Source organism: Thamnophis sirtalis, unplaced genomic scaffold, assembly GCF_051295495.1.
Source record: "Thamnophis sirtalis isolate CommonGarterSnake01/CBP01778 unplaced genomic scaffold, rThaSir2_p1.2 scaffold_6, whole genome shotgun sequence".
NCBI classification, from domain to species: domain Eukaryota; kingdom Metazoa; phylum Chordata; class Lepidosauria; order Squamata; family Natricidae; genus Thamnophis; species Thamnophis sirtalis.
The window spans coordinates 39,342,692-39,364,565 of record NW_028261386.1 but is presented as its reverse complement, the minus strand read 5'-3'; the positions used below and the strand labels follow the sequence as shown (position 1 = coordinate 39,364,565).

General features: G+C 38.9%; 1 protein-coding gene across 1 annotated transcript in view; it reads left to right on the top strand.

Moving 5' to 3' along the window:
- Positions 1-21,874, top strand: part of TTC7A (tetratricopeptide repeat domain 7A) — a 156,986-nt gene that overhangs the window by 91,750 nt on the left and 43,362 nt on the right. The window contains exons 16-18 of the mRNA XM_087717674.1: positions 1,912-2,028; positions 6,197-6,294; positions 12,475-12,609. Of these exons, the coding sequence (XP_087573800.1) occupies positions 1,912-2,028; positions 6,197-6,294; positions 12,475-12,609 (350 nt within the window). The remainder of the gene's footprint in view (positions 1-1,911; positions 2,029-6,196; positions 6,295-12,474; positions 12,610-21,874) is intronic.

Sequence of the window (21,874 nt, the reverse complement as noted above, 5' to 3'; positions counted from 1 at the left end):
TACTTTATCCTTTAAAGGACATTCTGACATTAAACCTAAGACCCTTCTTAGTGGGAAGGATTGGTTTCCAATGAAAGTTTCATCTTATATATTCAACTCACCTTTTATTGAATGACAATTTTAGTTCTGTCAACGGATGTTGCTATTCAAGGATATGGGTATGAAGAGGTAAATCCTTCATGTAACCAAATGGAATTTGATAGAAGGCTTTGAATTTTAAACATAGCCCTGCTGGAATTTTTCTTAATGGCTCTGAGGATTAAATTCTACTTCTTGCCATATATCTTGCAGCAAGCTCTGTATTTCAGCAGATAGAATAAAGTTCAGTTCAGGACCTTATTTGACATTCACACAACCATAATTCTCCTTTCCCTAAAATTCTTGTTAAGTTTTCTGCTGAAGCTGCATTGTGCTAGACCAAGAAGTGGGTGGGTATGGGAGCTACTAAGCCTAACTCATGAGCATGTATGTGCTCCTGGGTTTCATTCACCAGCTGGACCACTAATTATACATTGCCAACAAAAGGAGAAAGCTTTGCATAAAATATATCTGTGCTAATTTACATACATCTTTTGAAAGGACAATTATAAGTGAAGTAAAACAACCACCCAGAGTTGTTGTATTCATGAGAAGGGAGCATAGAAATTTAATAAATAAATATACTGGTACATCTGATACCATTGTAGGGGAACATTGTGACTAGGCTTTTTATGTGTTTGTTCAATCTGATCCCCAGTGGTAGTTTTGGATGATGAGCAATATTAAGGTTAGCTGATTTGCTCGGATCCTAAAAGTGCAAGAAAGTCATGCTGACACCTTGAAAAGGCATTGTAGAGCTAAGAAAACCAATGAAAAGGTCAACTGAAATAATTAAGGAGCTGAAGTAATTCCCCTGCAAGCTTCTCCCCTTAAAACATGTGGCATTAATATAATATAGTGGAAATAATCTCTTTAGGATTATTCTGTCCATTATCAATATTATAATTTCTTCACTGTTATGTTCACTTAATGAAGTTTTCTTTGAATAAAGATTTAGGCAGGATTGGTTTAAAAGCTATGAATGTAGTGTGTCTTTTTCCATTTTTCACAACAATGTTAAATACTGTATGTACAAATGTATGCCTTTAGAAATCCAAGTTAAAGTTGTTACTTTTTTCTTACTTTTTTGTAATTCTTCACTTCTACCCTTTAGAATCTTTTCTATACTATTCACCATATGTTTCTATCGTTTTTTAAATCTTTGTAAAATCTTCTTTTAACTAAAAATTGTTGTTTTTTTTTAAATCAACATTTTTAGATTTGGGGATTGAAGAATGTTTTCCAGCCTGATTGTTTTTTAACTTCATTTCTATTATAAAGTTTGTTTTTCAGTTTTTCCGGTTATTGCATGAACATACTATAATATATAAGAACACTATTTTAATATTAATATGGTACTAAAAATGAAGCCCAAGGAATCCATCTGCAAATTAGTAATAAGTTTTATAATATTAATTCCATACATTTAACCCATCTATATTTATGGATGGGAATTTTTTCCCCACTTTTTCTGTTACTTGTTTTTGCCAATCTGTCTGGTTTTCTCCTCAAATTTGATTTTTTTGAATTATTTGAATAAAATTTACATTTATTTTTGGTGAACTGTTAGGATTTTTTTATTTTTTAAAATTTCTGCAATAATTAGAGTTCTCCCATCCATCCTGGTGTCTTTTTAAAGGCTCCATTTCGGCTGTAATGCTGGCAGCAGTTATCAGCTAAGCATGGTGTTTTTATATTATTTGAAAATAGCTTAATTTTGGATGTCAAACGGTAGACATCATAGCTCTTCGAATGGAAGTCATTTTTATCATGTATTTATCTTTACAGCTAAATATTATTTGCTATTTATATGTGTGTATATTTTTATTGCAGTTTACTCTTCACAAAAATAAAACTGGAATTAATACATAAAGGACCAGAAGAGGCTTTAGTGACCTGTAGACATATGTTGCATCAGTGGCAGATGTTGTATAATGTTTCGCAGCAAAGGTAGGCTTTTCTTTACATTGAAACTGGATTTTCCTTAAACCCAGAAATGCAGAAAGAGTTGTCTGTCTGTGTGTTGCTCTTGTTATTGAATAGAGGTAGAAGAGGCCATTTGGGCCGTCAAGTGCAATACTCTATTGCATGAAGGAATCCAAATTAAAGCGTCCTTATTGTCCAGCTTCCATTGGAACACATCCAAGAAAGGATGTCTGCCCCCTGTCTGGATAATGTATTCTACTGTCCAGCTGCTTTTTAAATAATGATTAATCAGAATCTGCTTTCATGCAATTTAAATCCATAATTCCATTTACTATACTTGGAATGAGAAGAAAAAGAAGGTTGTATGTCTGTACTGCACCCGCTTACATACTTGTAAATCCTGGAGTGGATTTACAAGCATTTTAGTAGGTCTAGGATTCCTGCCTAGATCTAAATATAGGTACCTGAGTAAGAGACCTGAAATTTGTAGAAACCATTAAGCATCCACAAGCAAGCATTGAAAGGTATGCCACTTTATAACACTTGTAAATGAAAAGGAAGACAATATCATATAACCAGCTTAGACTCTAAGAACCAGACCTTGGGAAATAACCATCATGGTTATCAAGCCTTGTTTGGAGAATAGCAGGATCCCAGGGATCATCCCTCCTCCCCTCTGCCTTTCAGAGCCAAGACAGGACTGACTTTCCAATGCTGCTCCATTCCAGAGATAAACCTGAAATTTTAATGCAAGTTGCCATTTAGAATTCATTATAACTTTGCAGGATTGCAGATCAAGGCAAATGGACAGACCAGAACTAAATCTGTTGCCAGGCATATTCTATGGAGAACAGAATCAGATCCTTGCAATCAGAGAGGGAGAGGGGTGGAGGGAAGAAATCCCTTCTCTCTTACCCCTGGCTGGGCTGCAGCTAGACAGAGATGTCAGGACACTTACACAACCCCACAAGACATCGTCAACATTTTTTTTCCTGGCAAAATGCCACCAACTGGTATACTAACGGAGCTTGCTTGTTGTTCTCTTTCATTGATGTTCCCTGTTCATGTCAAAGAATGATAAAGTACAATACATCTACTTGGAGACAAGGGTTCCTATTTAATACCATGCAATAATGACATTCCTAATTGATTATTTACTGATCTTGAGTAGCAGTGAATAAAAATGGAACACTGTATATTGCATATCAGCATTCACTCATGCTGTGTTTCCCTATGTGGGTTGTGAGAGCTCTTGAGGGTGGATTATGGGGCTTGAAATCCAATTCATTATTCATTTGGTAGTATTAATGGATTGATTTTATTTCTATACCCAGAGTGGTTCACAAAAAGTGATAACAATAATCTTTAAGTCAAACCATCCCAATAAACCAGCCATGCTTAAAAATGACTACCAAAACTAAATTCAGTTTAATTCTAAAAGAACAGAAAAGCAAAATACAGGCAATCTAATAGACCATCTGGTTCCAGAATCATGGTTATCTTACATATGCTTGGGTTAATAGGGATTTTTTTTTTGAAAGAAGACAGATGGGGCAGGTTAACAAACTGGATTACAGTAATGAAATCAAACTTTATTTGTGTTGAATGCTACTGACACACAAACCTGAGCTAACATCGTCATATATATCATAATCACAGCGTTAATGTAATTAAAAACTATTTAATTTGGAGGCTCAATTTTGATATTAAAACCCTAAATGACCTTGTTTCAGATGATCTTAAGCAGTATCTCTTCCTGCCACTATACACACACAAACACATATATTTAAGAATGATTCAAATACGCTCAGATATTTCTAGCTACACTTCAATGGGAAATATATTGTAATTGGCCTTTCTCCCTTCTTTTTCTAGAAACTAATATTAAGATCCTTTAATGGGATTCAGATTTAGGTATATTTAAGGCTGGACTATTGAAATCAATGTCACTCATATTAAGTTAGGCCAATTGTTTTCAGTGGAAATACACAAAGCATTACAGAGTTTGTGGGTCCAACCTGCCATACCTGTTAATGTGATGCTTTTTAAAGTCTTGCTTGACTTTTTTTTGTTTAATTAAAAAAGAACATTCTCAGTTATGATGTTGCATTATAGTATGTTTGTATGTATGTGTTTAAAAATCTTACTAAAATGACTATGATTAGTATTAGAGTTATTCTTTCTCTTACCTTCACTGAGTGACTGTTGGAAAAATTGTTGTTGGAAAAAAATGGGTAAGAGTGGGAAGAAAAGAAGTGAATGCTGTCCCAAGCCCTTGGATTTTTTTTTAAAAAAGGATACAGATTCAATAAATAAACATTGCGTATCTGTGCAAACATACCAACTTAATACTTAAAATATTTCCTAGAATTTTATTTATTAATAGCAGAAGCCGTATCCCGGGTTTTTTCCCCCTTTAGTTATATAAACAACCTTAATTTCTGAGCAGAAAGTGCATTTCCATTCCAGGAATGGCTGCTCTTTTTGCTGCTCTAAAAGGCTGTATGCAGCACTACTTAGCTGGTGGAAAAATACTGCATGTAATTTCCAGTTTAGTTGCCACCCAGCCCACTTGCAATGGGTGCTTATATCCAGATTAGAGCAAGAAGGCACACACTGCTTAGTTCAGTTATCAAAATGTAACTTGATGTTTATTTATTAAACATCAGCAAATATAAACATGATTAGATGGCAACAGGGGACAAAAGGCAGACAAAAGGCAGAGAGAAGAGGGAGGGAGAGAGGGAGCGGGAGAGAGAGAAAAAATGAATGAAAGGCAAGAGATAAAAAGCACAGGGGATTTAATAACCACAAATTACATTATGTATATCCTTATAGCAAAAGGATACAACTTGTCAGAGACATAGGAAACAATACTGTGGGTAATTAGCACGAACTATACAGAGAAAATAGTCTTTGGTTTTTCCAGCCTTAATTCTTTTATGTACATAAGAGCAGCACAATAGAGATGGAAAGTAGGACATCAGGTGACCCATTCTCTATTCTGCATCATGAATGGATCAATTTGGTGCATGAGAATGATCAGGGTACCCACTCACCAGGAAACTCAGGGCAGCTGACAGGGATTGGAATACCATGTACAAAGAAAAATGATAACATCTAATAAAAACATTCTGTGCCAGAGACCACACACAACCCATAGTTAGTTATAAGCCACTGAGCCAGTGATGACTAGTATAATTTTGACTTCAGTCAGCTTTCCTCATTACGATGGAGAAGAACACTAGGAAGAGATCACACTTTCCCTACTTCACAGGTAGGAAAGAAGCAAACCATCGGATTTTCAGCAGCAGAAGCCACAGTTTGCTAAAACATGTCAAATTAATCCAAGTGCATTGATCACCACTTGACATCATCACCATCCTGCCTTGGCAGTTTGCTTTATCAAAATTTTCACACAGCATGGCTTGTGACACAACAAACATCTGTCTTTTTGCCAGAAGTCCTGCTGCCTGAGCAATGTTGACCACGACTATGTCATGTGCACCCACATTTCAGCCTTCAAGGTTGATAGATGCTCATTTTCTAGGACTGATTATTACTGTTGTTTAAATTTCTCCCATCTTTCTGCAGAAGCATTTCCCCTTTCTTTGTTTCCCCACAACAACTCTGTATGGTAGGTGGGACTGAGATAAAATAATTGGTCCCAAATCACCCACTGAATCTTCGCGGTTGAAGCAGAGGTGGTATTCAGCCAGTTTTGACGGGTTCTGGAGAACAGGTAGCGGAAATTTTGAGTAGTTCGGAGAACTGGCAAATACCACCTCTGGCTGACCCCGCCCCCAATCTATTCACTGCCTCCTGAGTCCCAGCTCTTCGGCTGGGTCTTCTTTTGCTGCCCTGCACAGGAGAAGGGAGCTGGAAAGCAGCTTGGTGGGGTGGGGAAGGAATGGGGATTTTGCAGTATTCTTCCCCTGGAGTGAGGAAGGAATGGGGATTTTGTAGTATCCTTTCCCTGCCACACCCACCAAGCCACACCACGCCCACTAAGCTACAACCACAGAACCGGTAGCAAAAAAATTTGGAACCCATCACTGGGTTGAACATTGGCTAGAACCTTCCCACGTTTTAGTCCAAGCCCTGGTCTACTATGGCATTCTGGCTCTAGTATATACCCTGCCTTTAGGTAAGTGATAATTAACACGTTTATCCTGTTGTTGTTCTTTTCCAGTGATTCAGAAAAAGCAAACAGTTTGACTGAAACAGTACCAGCCAAAAAGAATAATAATGTATATCTTACTCTACCTGATGCCCATGATAACGATTCTGGTAAGAGAAACAAAGAGATTAACGGATGGCCTAAATCCAGTCTGAACAATCACATATAAATAGAATTTGTTTTTTTTTAATGCAGTGCATTCTTCCATTCAAATATCTTCTTCCCTACTAATATATTATAAGGAATACATTTATTTCAAGATTTTATTATGTTAACCTACTCGTGATAGCAACACTTTTGTGGATAGAATCGTCATCTGAAAATAGTTCAATGTTAGATCAATGATCCCCAATTTGACACAGTATATTGAATTATGGATCTCATAACCATCAGCCACTATATGTGCTGTGTGTTGTATCAGTTGCATACGATGGCTCTATACTGTTTTTATTGTCATAGGCAACATGCCGTGGAGTCACTTAATAAATACTCATTTCCTGAGTGTGAGATTTTTGTAGGCATCTGTTTGACTGTACTAGACTTAATTCTGGATTAGGAAAATCTAATCTATCAGAATTCTTTCTGCGTTCTCAACAATGTTCCCAGGAACATTGTTGAAATAAAAGTGTAGCTACACCATGGATTTATGGAATATTGTCTTTTTCACCCATGTCACCCAGGAGTAAAGAAATTGCAATTCAGTATTATTAAAGGCCACATCTGTCTATTTTATAATGTCTTATAAATGCTGAACCAGTTAAAATGGCTGGCTGACTTGCAGACATCGCAGGAATGTGCAATTAAATTACAGAAGTGTGTCAGACAGATTTTCTCTACATAATCAACCTTGAAGCTTACCTTCAAGACGTGATAATCGCATCCATAAATTCAAACCCCATATTCATGTGGACCAAACAACAGTTCGTAAATAAACTGTTGAATAAAATCTTATTTTTGGTGGCCCTCTGATCAAGAAATTATGCAAAAAAAGTGTGCACATGCTCAGAGATATAGCTGTTTGCAAAGAGAGCTGACATCAGTTTAGTGAAGATCTGAAAGGTCAACCTCAACTCAAAAGTAGTACTTTAATTTCAACTGATTGTTGCTGTTTGTGAATTTGACACAACTTCAGTAAAGAGGTTAGTGGGAATAAAGAGTGTAGAGTGACGTGCAGGGAAGCAAGGAAATTATGTATATTTTGGCTTCTGCAATTAATCTCAGGGTTTCCAAGTTCCAATGCAATGGTAGAAAACTTTGAGGTTCAGATTGACTCTCCTTGATCTTTCATTATTCCTTACAATGATTAAAAATGGAGAAAAATATTGCAAGGATTTTTTTTCTAGGGTCCGGATATTCATTACCATAAAGAACTCTTAATTTTTCCTTCTCAAGGCCATCTTCAGGAGTCTGGAGCCTACAGGAGAAAGACTGCTCTTTCCTAGAAGGCAGAGGCAAGACTGATGGGCTTTATTCTTAAGAAGCAGGATGCAATTTTGTTTTGCCTTTGCATTCTTAATTTTTCCTGGTGGCTCCATCTCTCCAGTAACTGAGATTATTATTGCACAATTAAGGTAATGTTACACAGTAAGAGTATAAGAGTTGCAAAGTCAGGATTGAAATCTATAAATTCAAGCAAATGCCAACTGAGCTTATGATTCTTGGTACAGTTACAGCACTGAATGTTATATTTGAAGTATATTTGATTTCAGATCGACAGCTTGCCTTTTGATCAAATGGTTTTCAATTTGATCTGTTTACAACAAACTAAGATGACAGGAGAAGCCAGTTGGAAGATAGGAAAAAAGCCAAGCCTTGATGTGTTTCATAGAAATGAGCTAGCTACTGAAAGCTTAGGGTCATAAATTCTGCAATAAGCCGGAGGGGAATTTATGTGCATTCATGAAGTGTGCTTTTATGTTGCCCTGAGTATAGTTGTACTGAGATATGATTAGGCTCTTCTTATCCAGACCATGCGAAATGTGCTTTGCAGCAATCGGGAAGCCTAGGGAGAGACTGGTGAACACAAAGATCTTGGCATTCCCTAGATCCTCTGGGCTCCTTTTTTGTTTTTTGGGATATTTCTCCACGATTGCAGGCATAAGACTACAATTTGTCCAATATTAAACCAATATTCCTCATGTAACGGATGACTTACCACTATCTGATGATGATGAAATCATGCTTCAGCTTATTTCATGTTGGATAGAATAACTTTCCCTTTTTTTCTTAGTAGGAAGGCTGTGTAAACAAGAATTTGAGCTTCAGGGGATACTTAGTGGGCTTAGATTTCAGTAGCTACTTGTCACATGACAAAAACATATCAGTGTTTGAACAGTAGTTGAAATGAGTAGTCTAAGAATCTACCCAACTACAATAAAAGAAATGGTAGTTCACAAAAGCTAAATTCCTCTCCGAATGTGGTACAGAGTAATGCAGTCTATGTTCTTAAAAACCTGCAAAGTATGTATGTATGCATGTATGTATGTATGCACCAGTATTTATTTATTTTCTTACTTACAAAATTTATTGGCTGCCTATCTTACTACAGGGTAACTATGGGTGGCTTACAATCATAAAAGATTAGATGGATGGATAGCTAGATAGTAATAGATAGATGATAGTTAGATGATAGTTAGATGATAGTTAGATGAAAGACAGAGGGAGGGGGAGAGAGAGAGATTAGATAGATAAATAGAGGGAGGGAAGTTGACACAGGGTTGGTGAAGAAGTGGGATCTGTTGTTAATCAATAGCAATAGCAGTTAGACTTATATACCGCTTCATAGGGCTTTCAGCCCTCTCTAAGCGGTTTACAGAGTCAGCATATTGCCCCCACAGTCTGGGTCCTCATTTCACCCACCTCGGAAAGATGGAAGGCTGAGTCAACCTTGAATCAATCAACCACTTCCACTGTGATGCTCCCCCATTGGTCTTTAGGTCTTTAGGCTCTAACGGAAGGTCAGGAGGGTTGAGGCCAACCTCATAAGGGGCAAGGTATTACAGAGGACAGATGCAGTGGCAGAGAAAGGCCCTATTCCTAGGACCCCTAACTTGAATAAATCGGGTCAATGGGTCTCATAGCATGCCTTCTTTGCTGGCATGGGTGGGATGAGCCAATCCCAGTGGGATGAGATGGTCCCTCAAGTCAACTGGACCTATGCTATGAAGGAGATTGTCAACACTTTGAAATGCATCTGGAAGCAGACTGGCAGCCAATGCAGCTCATGGGGAAGTATGTTACATGGGCCCTTCTTTGGACCCCAAGAACTACTTATGCAGCTGCACTCTGTACCAGCTATAGCTTTTGAATGTTCTTCAAGAATGGCCCCATGTAGAGTGCATTACAATAGTCCAACCATGAGATGACTAGGGCCTGAATGACTAAGTGCAGGGACTTCTGATCCAGAAAAGCTAGCAACTGGCACACAACCCAAAGTTGTGCAAAGGCTCTCCTAACAGGGATTGCCACCTGCTCTTCAGGCAGGAGTTGTGAGTCCAGGAGAAACCTCAAGTTGCAGACCAGATTTATCAGGAGTAGTCCCACCCTATCCAGAGTCAAACAGGGTTCAATTGAAGCCTGTTGTCCGTCCCCCCCATTTCAAGTCCCCAGGCACCAAGAGAGGGCAACAGCAGCATCACTTGGGTCACCAGAAGTAAAAAAAAAGTTGGGCATCATCAGCATATTGCAGATACCTAACTCAAAGTGATAGATGATCTCATCCCATGACTTCATGCAGTGAAGTAACATCCAAAAAATGTTACTACCAGTTCTGTGGCCGTGGCTTGGTGGGCGTAACATGGCATAGTGGGCATGGTTTGGTGGGTGTGCCAAGGAAAGGATACTGCAAAATCCCCATTTCCTCCCAATCAGCTGGGACTTGGGAGGCAGAGAATAGATGAGGGCGGGGCCAGTCAGAGGTGGTATTTACCGGTTCTCCGAACTACTCAAAATTTCTGCTACCAGTTTACCAGAACTAGTCAGAACCTGCTGAATACCACCTCTGACTTCATGTAGATGTTAAAAAGGAGTGGAGAGAGTACTGAGTCCCGTGGCATGTCACTCCTACTACTACTAATTGGGACCAGTTTTGAAGGAAGGAGCCAAACCAGCGCAAAATTGTGGTACTACCCAGCCCAACCCCTCTAGACTTCCCACATTTTCCAGTCCAATCCTCATTAGCAGGAACTTTCTAAGCTTCTGGCCATAGTTCCTTTTCTTATGTTTGCAGTTTTAAAATGTTAAAAATTGCATCGGGGGCTGTTCATACTAGGGGTGGGTTCCTGCCAGTTGTAACCTCTTGTATAGAAGACTTTCCACAAATCTACCATGCTGTTTAGAACCGGTTCCAGCTCTATCCCCCTGCCCGCCTGCACCATGGTTGCCCTGCCCACTGCTCACTGATTGGCTGGCTCACCAATTGCCCCGCCCACTTCAAAGAGTCCTGTCTAAACCGTAATGTCTTAAAGCTGACAAGTTTGAACACCCCTGGATTTTTTTTCTAAAGGGTTAGGGGTGCAAGGGTCTTGTAACATGACAGCTTTAAGACTTGCGTGCTTCAAATGCCAGGGTTTCTGAGCCAACATTTTGGTTGCTAAGCAAGAGTGTTGTTAAGCAAGTTTCACCACATTTTACAAGTTGGCCACGCCCACCTAGTCACATGACTGCCAAGCCACTCCCACTCAGTCACATGGCTGGCAAGCCACTCCCACCCAGTCACATGGCTTGCAAGCCACTCCCACAAAGCAAGCCACACCTACAGAAGAGGTTCTAAAATATTTTGAAACCCACCACTGATTCATACCTGCAGAATGTGTGATTGCTTCCTGACACATGAACTATAGTTTAAATTATAAAGTCACAAACTCCTAACTTTTACAATAGCAAAATTAGGGTTATATATGCTGTATAACACACTGCAACCTCAGAATTCAATTTAACAGGTGCCAGCATTGGAATGTTTGTGGAGATTTTAAAAAAACATAATTCAGAGTACACTTAACAGCAGAATTATTTTTTTTTAATAATGCTGCTTTATTGTTGTTTTTGAAGTGCATAAGGGCATAAACAATGCCCTGCAGGAGAACTGCAGGCCAACTACAATGGCCACTCATCTGCACAAGGAAGTCTACTAGTTTCCTGGGAGATGGCCTTCAGACACAGTCACACTACCATCTAGTCTAATAATGATTTCCAGGAATAAGAAAATGCTTTAGACTTTTTCATTAGCCAAATACCATCATTTGAATTATATTGTTAACCTCAAAAGCTTGACTATGTTTATGTATGTATGGATTGATTGATTGATTAGCCTATAGGCCATATCAACGTACAGGTTCAAACACATATTACCAATAAGATTCTAAACAATTTAAAATGAGAGTAGGGTAAAATACAACAGTCATAGGATGTAATAGAATAATTTAAAGATAAATATGTAAAATAGTATAAAACGACAAAATTGAATTTTTGTATCACCCCTGCAATCTACCCCAATGAGGCCCACATAGTGAGCGATAGTGGGCGCACCTAGGTACACCCACATTACACCTATCCTCCGCAAGCTGCACTGGCTTCCTATTGGTCTCTGGACATGCTTCAAGGTGCTAGTCGTCACTTATAAAGCCCTTCATGGTATTGGACCTGGGTACTTGAGAGACCGCCTCCTGCCATTTACCTCCCAGAGACCCATAAGATCCCACAGACTAGGCATCCTCCGGATTCCATCTGCCAGTCAATGTCGGCTGGCAACTCCCCGGGGGAGGGCCTTCTCTGTAGCTGCTCCGGCCCTATGGAACGATCTTCCCATGGAGATCCGGACTCTTACTACCCTTCCGGCCTTCCGCAAAGCGACCTGGCTGTTCCGGCAGGCCTGGGGCTGTTGATCTTTCCAGCCCCATCCTAAGCTATGAATGTTGTGGAATTTTAATGTTGTTTTTTAATTTCTGTATGTTCCCCTCTTCCTTTTTATCTGTGAGCCGCCCTGAGTCTCTCGAGAGTGGGCGGCATACAAACCCTATAAATGAATGAATGAATGAATGAATGAATGAATGAATGAATGAATGAATGAATGAATAAATAAGCCGATCTCAGTCGGACCATTTTAGTCAGAATTTGGGCTGTGTTAAATGTTTTTAGATTCTGGTCACACATGAGGTATGTTGTTTTAATATGGGCCTCCCACTGGGCCATACGTCTAATATGTGGATCAAGGTACTTCTCTCTCGCCCCCTTATACTGTACAAACAGCAATCGAATAATATCTGAGTCATATCTTCTACCTCTCCTTCCAGGCTCCCAGCGAGCATCTTCCATTGCAGCATCACGACTGGAACAGGCCATGTCAGAAATAACTATGCAGAGTTCTGCCTCAAAGCAAGGGCCTATTCAGCTGTGGACAACTCTTGAACAGATCTGGTTGCAGGCTGGTAAGTTGTTTTCATGTGATGTTCATTCTAAGATTCTGACAATCATCTTGGCATAAATACTGTTGCTGCAAAGTATCTTCCACAAATTTGTATTAGCAGGTAGGCAATGTTGGAAGAGCTGCAATCTTGCTTTACAATCTTACAAAGAAACCATCTAATAGCTGGATAACTTCATCATATTTTCTTGGGGTTGAGGGGGGCGGGAGTGTATGAATAGAAATAGAATTATAGTGGGAAACGTCTTAGAGAAAATCCACCCCTATCTGGTGGCTTGGGACAGAGGTGGGTTGCCGATTTTTTTCACTACTGGTTCGGGCGTGCTCCCACGCACATTCGCTTATGTGCGCAATGCTTCTATGCATGGGAACATTTAAAGGAATAAATGAGAATGGTTTTTAAACTTTAATTTTGGGGAGGAAATCACAGAAAAACCATAATTATGGAAATTCAGTCATTTTGCCATCAAAATTTGGAAGAATCCTAGGACGATATATTATAATCCCTCCAGGATTGGGCGGCCTATAAATCTACTAAATAAATAAATTGGCGATTACTTACAAACTTTAGATCATCCATCTATGTTACCTTATCTGAGGTCCACATTGCCAGCATCAGACAACAAGATTGGCCCTTAATTCCACGTGCCCATGTTTGGTGAGAAGTCAAACACAAAATAAACGCATTAAACTTACAAGAGGCTTAATTCGTTTATTTATATTTATTTCATTTTTTAAAAAAGGAGGGGAGTCTGAATATCGCATAGCAGAACATTTGCCATTTTTTTAGATCTTTGGAAATGTAGAGAATATCAAACATGTCTACGAGTTGCCTAGCTCTTCTGACAGAATTTATTATTATTATTGATTAAATTTTTATGCCGCCCATCTCTCCTATAAGATGACTGTGGAGTTGCAGTTTAAATAATCTTATGAAGAAAGGCTGAATGAATTAAGTGTATCCATATATTTAATTCTTAAAATATACGTATTTCTACATTGCATTCGTATTAAAATATCATAAAATAATGTACACAACATACAACTCAAAGGGAAAAATCTGTCAAAACATAAACAAAATTACAATAAATCATAGAGCATATAAAAGTTGTGTCTGCACTAGTAATCATCTGGAGAAGAGTCTATTGAATGGGAGATTAAACTTTCATCAAATACTTATAGTACTGTCATACAAATAATGACAAATATTATTCCCTGCCTATGTAGACAGTGGAATTAGACCAACAAAACTGAAGTTGCAGAAGAAGAGACTTCAACTGACATTAAGATTTCCACTCTCAAGATTTCCACCCTTCCACCTGTAATTTCTAGAGGGTGGAGAGCTGTCCCTCTTCAGTTGTCTGTTTCAAATGTTCTAGTACTGGATTTTTTGTTCTGAGGAAAAAAGCTGTAGTTTTTTCAATGTATGATTTTGTGGCTTTCCATTCCAGGGTAGCTTTATTTATATATGCATAAGTATTACAGTTACATATACTTAACATACCTATAGTTTCCAAGACGGTGTACATATTAGCCATGTGCACAGCGGTGAGATTGAAAATTTTTAGGTTCTCTACCCCATTGCTGGGTGGGTGTGGTCATGGTGGTTGTGGCTTACTCGGCCTCCTGCACCACAGCGGAACTTCCAGGAGGCCCATTTCTCACCCTCCCAGAGCCTCTATGCACTTACCTAGCATCCAAAATGGGCCACGTGGAGACTCCGGGGAGGCAAGGAAAGGGATAGGCCAGTCCTTTCAACTACCGGTTTGGCGAACCAGATGTAAAATTAGCATCTGATTCGCTTGAACTGGTCCAAACTGGCTGAATCCCACCCCTGCATCTGCAAAATAAACTAATTGCCATAATATAAAAGGCTAAAAGGGAACAAATATTTATTAAGATAAATATCAGAAAACAGGAATTGTTTTGTATAAACGTGAACAATTAGAAAGGGTAAAATATTTAGCATTTTATTCATTGGCAGTCATCTTAAATAAACTTAAATAAATAAACTTAAATAAACTTAAGCTTTATCAAATATGGCCATTCCACAGAAAACCTGCTGAAGTAATTGGTTAAATGCCCCAGTTCCAGACTTTATCAGGTGGATGATCTTACACAGTAGATATGCAAAGAGATGGTTAAAATAGCTAATCCTTCTCTCTCTTCATTGGCAAAACAGAGCAAGTCCTTTCCATCCCTCAGCAGCAAATTGAACACTATCTTTTAAAGAAATATTGAAATGAATGCACCACCAATGTGCAGTGCTGCTGGAATCCAGAATAGCACAAGACAGTGAGCTAATAGAAAACATCTGTTTTGCTGTGTTATATATACAGTAATCTTGTAATACATTCATTTCCTTCCTCTGATCCATTTTCAGTGTTTCAATTGTAATAGACAGTTTCCATAGAAATCTGATTTCAAATCCGAGGAAAAAAGGTTGAGGTAGAATCTCTCAACATATTTATAGTGTAAGATCAAGGATTTAAATCCTTGCTTGCCTCTCCAACAACATTGGTGCCATTTTTCTGGGAAAAATCAAAGTGTATTGGCATCACTTTCCTGAATTTTATGCTGATCTTCTGCCTACCAAATAGTTATGTTTGTCCTTATTTATTAGCTTTTGCTGTGACTAAAGAACAAGTAAACAATCCCAGCATATTGTTTCTGTTCTACTCCAGAGGCAAATGAAGTTTCTCACCAATGGATACAGTAGGGAGGCAGGCTTCAGTTCACAAGGATCAGAGACTACACAAATTAGACAGATATTTGGGAGATAAAATGTTGCTTCCAGGATTAGAGGCAACGTAATGCTGAAGGCTGCTTGCTGGACAAAAGCATTCAAGAGAGTTATCATCCAAATAGCCTGCTCATCTATATTGATTCAAAACTGAAACATTCACTGGCTTTTATATCTTATTTTCATAACCTGGAAACAGAAAGTCCTAGACATTATTATTTTTTTGCAGAAAGTTCAATCAATAGCTGTACATTTTTCAGGTTAAAAAGGCCTGAATGAGCAATAAGGGGAACTTTGATTCCAGATGGTTCATCTGCACTTTAAAAAGCCATTTGATTTCTCAGGACAGAAATCCAATTGTTTCCACCTGAGTAGTGACAGGAAGAATGATTCTTGACACTGCTTTCGAATGCATTCAGAGCTCCAGATCAGTGTTTTACATAAACCAGCTCTAAGCTTCTTTCCATTGTATATCAGCAGCAAATTGATATGGTTCATCAACAATAAACTGCCAAAAGTAATACTGTTCAAAAAATAACTGCAGATCTGTTCTGCAGAGAACAGGCCATCCATGAAGCACTTGCTGTCATTCTCAGAACCCAGCAGTAAAATAGCAATGAAATATTTTTTTCTATCTTTGCAACAACAACAAAAAAAGCTTGCCTTGAGCCAAAGACTGGTCATCATTTGGCAGACAAGGCAAGAGGGAATCACTATGCAATGTGAAGATCTTCAATTGTTTTCACACAACATGTTTAACTGACTAATGGTTTACTAAACCAGCCTAATAGCCTGGGTTCAAAACACAATAGATCAACCATACACTAATAACATCAGGTTGCATTCAGATAACATGTTTAACTGTGATTTAGTTAATAAATGATATTTCTTTATTTAGATCCCACCTTTTATTATTTTTACAAATAACCCAAGATGTAAAACATATCTGACATATGTTCCTCCTCCTATTTTCCCCAGAACAACAACCCTGTGAAGTGAATTGGGCTGAGAGAGAGTGACTGGCTCAGGGTCACTGAGCTGGCTTTCATAACTAAAGAGGGACTTGAATTAATTGTCTCATGCTTTCTGGCCTGATGCCTTAACCACCAGACCAAACATATTGCTAGACCTGCCCCAAATAGGTCCCTTGGGAAAGAAAGACCCTCGACTCCATAAAAAAATCTTTTACTCAAGATTGCTGACTGCAGTAAAGTCAGGCTAGAACTAAATTTTCCATGTGAAAAGTTACAATTTTTTCCACTTGTCCCAGCTCTCCCTCAATGGCCAGTTCATCTTTAGACTACAAAGAGACACACAGGTGTTTTACGAAATCCTGACATATGCTTCCCTGATCTTCCTCAACCTGTCATTCCCCCTCCCTAATTCCCATCACATCCCCATACATGATTATTGCCCATTTGTCCTTACCCCCATACCCCCTCCCTCCTGGCCTTTGATGGCAGGATGCCAGCGAGGTGCCAAGCCAACAATGGTGGACCTGACACCTATCCAATTTTTGGGGTTCACAAAAGATTAACCTAAACAGACAAGGAAGTTTTTCAAGCATGCTAAGATGAAATGTGGGTGACCAGTTTGATCCAGTGTGTTATGCAATAATAACTTCTGACCCAGATTAGCCAATTTAACCTAGTTTGTCATATAAGCCCAACTTTTTTTAAATACAAAAGAATTAATAGTCAGCCTCTATTTGTGGATTTATTTGGAGATTCAGAAAACCACTGTTCTCCAATTCAGTTACTATAAATTCTGAGATAGCGTTTACAATCAATAGATCTAATAAGTCTACATCTCAGCTGAGTCCTTATGTCTCCAGTCTGGAGGAAGGGTGAGGAAGAGGGAGAGGAGGATGGATTTCCCATCCAACATGCAGAGCTGCAAGGAATTTAAACGAATAGCTCCATTTCTTGCAGCTCTGCAGTGCCGAATAGCCCTAAATGATGCCATTTGTTTCATTTAATGAAGATATGGAGAACCCAAAGCCTTGGGAGTTAGCTTTATATTTGTTTGTTAACTTTAAGAGATGTCTGACTAAGTATAGTTGGAAACAGGATGGCCATCTAATTTATCTGTACTTGAGTGAACAGGGATCACAAAAACATAGAGATGGATCTCAAAAATCTTCTAATCAAATTCCTGATCAATGCAGGATTAAAGCATTATAGACAAACAACTACCTCTGCTTGAAGACTTCAATGAAAGGGAATGTATCTCTTTGGGAGATAATCTATTCCACTGGTTAACTGTTCTTGCCATCTGAAATTCTTCTTAATATTTAACTTTGCTGTAGTTTCAATCCACTGCTTCTGTGTCTGCCCTCCAGGGCAACAGCGAACAACTCCAATCCTTGAGGACAATTGTAATATTTCCCTGAAATTTTCTCTTCCACAAGATAAGCATACCAATTCCTGTAACCATTCCTCATAAGATTTGATTTCCAGTTCTCTCATCATCTCTAAACTTGTTCCACTTTTTCGTTGTTCTTCTTAGGTGTGGGATGTTGTTGTATAGTAGTCCTCGACTTATAACACTTCATTTAGTGACCTTTACAATGGCACTGAAAAAAGAGACTTATGACTGTTTTTCACAGTTACGACCTTTCCAGCTTTCCTATTATCATGTGATCAGAATGCTTGGCAACTGGTTCATGTTTTTGACCATTGCTGTGTCCCAAGATCATGTGATCATTTTTGTGATCTTTGACAAGCAAAGTCAATGGGGAAGCCAGATTCATTTAACAACCAGGTTAACTTATCAACTGCGGTGATCCACTTAACAGCTGAGACAAAAAAGTCATAAAATGGGGCAAAATTCACTTAACAACAGAAATCTTGGGCTCAATTTTGGTTATAAGTTGAGGACTACCTGTACCTATTCTGTTCCATGTTGAGATCTTCATTAAGGCATGAAAAACCTGTAACTCTTCAAAAGCCATTAGGCTAGAATTCTCATCAACCTTACCATCGTAGTCAGTAGTGAAGCATAAGGGAAGTTGCAGTTTCTCAATCTTAGCAATTTTAAGATGTAGGAGACTTCAACTCCCAGAATTCCCTGGCCGGTATACTTAAAATTATTGAGGTTGAGAACTGTTGGTCTAATTTACCAGGATTTCTCCTATGGCTATAGGATAGCAATAGCAATAGCACTTAGACTTATATATATCGCTTTACAGCCTGCTCAGAGTCAGCATTTTGCCCCCAACAATCTGGGTCCTCATTTTACTGACCTCAGAAGGATGGAAGGCTGAGTCAACCTTGAGCCTGATGAGGTTTGAACTGCCAAATTGCAAGCAGCCAGCAGAAGTAGCCTGTAGTACTGCACTACAGGCTACTATACCACCGCAGCTCAGGATTCTAAGATTAAAGTATTCTGGGGATCACAATCCTTCATAGATAGATAATTCTAGTTTAAGATCATTATATATGGACTTGCAAATATGAGCACAAAGATTTTATGACCAAAATTGTTTTCCTCCTCCTCCTCCTCCTTCCCATCCTCTTTTATAGGTTTATTTACAAAACTGTTATATGAGTAGCCTGGCTTCCCACTCATTTCCTATCAAAAGATTTGGCATATGTATACCTAAAAAAAAGAAACGAAATCAATTTTTGTTCAAATATTTCTATACAAAGAAAAGATTTACAGCCTATTTCAAACAATCCTTCATTCTCCCGTCTGATTTCTATAGCCCACTGTGAATTAGGTCCATAGATTAATTGTGTTTCCGGTTCACCAGTAAGCAAAATAAATGACTAATAGAAACATACAATTTAATTTCTTGGAAGCACATATTTATTGTCAATTTAATTTGTTTTCTGAGCCCATTTTTAAAAATTGTCAACAAAGTTTCTTCTCACAAATCAGCCACCTTTTTGTGTGTGCTGCTAGAAAAATTCTGCTTCTATCAAGTTGTTCTATTTATTTTCCATAGAATAAGCAATAGAATGGAAATTGGCTTTACAACTTTAAAAAAAATTAACCTAAATTAAACCACCCACATACATCACCTTCTACTGATTCTCAGTCCACCCTTTGAATAAATAATGCTCACTGTTAAAATCTTCCTCACTGCCATGAATATATATTTATTGTTCTCGTTTACATACATTTCATCTTGTTACATTTGTGCTTATGTTTTTTTTTATTGTGGCAATGCAAATGGTACATTTATGAGCCCACACAGATTCAGAACAGCTGAAAAAATCCAGAGAAGTGCTATTTAGTGCTCACATTTTCAAATTGCTTATGTCTCCAGCCCATTTCATTTCTCCTTCTCCTCCTCCCCCTCCCCCTCCCTTTGGTAGATAAAATTATATTGTTGGCTGCTAACAGATAGTTGAATATGATAAAATCCTTATGCAATATTCCTCCTGTTATCCTCATTTACTTCCAAATTCAGCAGATTATTTTAATACATCTGACTACTTTTTTATGCCCATGAATTAATTCCACTGATTAAGTGTTCGGTACTTCTCCTGATATTTCAATACTTCTCTGAAGAAGTCTGCCCTTCCCACTCCCCAATTTTACCTTTAAAAGATGGAAGTTTCAGATAAAGCCATCAATATTAAGTATGATATATATATATATATATATATATATATATATATATATATATATATGTATGTATGTATGTATGTATGTATGTATGTATGTATGTATGTATGTAAATAAGTATGTATGTATGTATGTATGTATTTAGTGTCACAACCCCTGGTATGCACAAATATGGGAGGAAGCCCACTGCTTCCTATCTCTTGTCTATTGGCTCGTCACAAGAGACCATCCAGACAGAAACCCAATATTTTTACTGTTGCCTTTGTTACATTTGTTTTGTATTTGTATTTGTCTTCCTTTATTTATTTATCAGCACAAATACAACATATTTATATATACTATATGTTAGTATAATTATATATTAAGTATATATCCTTTAGGAGCTTCTTTGGTGGTAGGAGGGTGATTTTTGGTTTTATCGCTGCCCCCCCCCCCCAGTATTTATTCCTGGCCAGGTCAATTTCCACATCTGCGGCCAGCTCATATCAGCATTGCAGATTGCGTGGGGCTCCCCTATTCACACAGCTCTGGTACACATCCTCATTCAGCCCATCCTTATAACTTTCCATTAAAGCCTCCTTGGACCACCCCCACATATGCATATACAGCTCATGAAACTCTTGGGTATATTCAGCCACTGGCCTTCTTCCCTGAGTAAGGGTTTTCCTCTTGGTTCTCGCCTTCTGATCAGCTAGGGGGTCATCAAAGCACTTCCTCATGGCAGCCATAAACACCTTGTAATCCCTCAGCAGGGGGAAGTCATCATTATGCAAAGCAACCATCCAGACTGCTGCTTTGTTCTCCAATGCCATAGTAACAGCTCTTACTTTGGCTTCCTCTGATGGGAAATCCTTTCCATACTGTTGCATCTAATTCCAGACCTCAACCAGGAAAAACCTCAGGTGTTTGGGGTCTCCTTTGTACTTCACTCCAAGGAGAGGGACCTTTGGCATTCGGCGTCTGCAGGCCCCCCTCCCCCTCTTGGAGTGGCTCAGACGGCTGCCGCTGTTGCAGCTGGGGCTCTCCCATCTTGATCAGCTCCGCTGTCTGCCCCCAGGGCCCTCTCAGGGTTAAATAGGTCTTCCGCACGTCTCTCTTCTTGCTCAGCAAATTCAGCCTCCCTCCCTTCACAGAAATGGTGTTTCTCCCATGTCTCTTGAAGAAGTTTCAAAGCATGGGTCATCAGCTTTTGTTCAGCTTCCTGCCAGGTAGCCTCTGGTCACTGGCATCGCCTGGTGGTAACTCCCGACAGGAATCTCCTCAGGATCACTCCTCTGCCCTACTTCCAACGACCATCTGTGACGGGCAGATCTTTCTTCCAAATCCAGTTCAGCCATCTGTTCTGTTTCCAGGGGATAGGAGGATCCGGTAGCCCCCATGTCCTCCTGGTCACTGTATGGATTGGACATTATTCTTTGGAGATTCTTAAAATTTATTTTTCTTTATGTGCACTCCCCTCAGAAGGTGTTGGCTCTGGGATGAGTGTGAAGATCAATCTTGCTTAATGTCAGGCATGCCTCCATCAATAATCAAGAAAGAAAAGTCCCAACTCCATTATTCATGGAATTAAAGATACTTTTACTGGTTATGAAAAGATAGCAGCGAAAGAGAAGCAAGATCTGAGCCAAAAAGGTGTGAACAAGTACATATCAAATGATTACCCAGCCCCCTCCCTCCAAATACCCCAGCCCAGTGTTCAATCTGCAACTCCCTTAGGTGTCATGTGGGGTGCATCTTCAAAATGCCTCATCAGGTTGGTATGCGAGACAGTCGGCCTTGACCGAGGCCAAAAATCAGCAATCAGCATGCGCAGAAGATGGTGAGAACAAAACTCCCTTCTACATACTCCTCCAGTACCATATAATTCCCTTCCCAAATACCATTCCCCCACCCTCCCTGTTTCTATGGCAGCCGATAACAAGCAAACGAAGCAGAGGCTGACAGTGCTTCA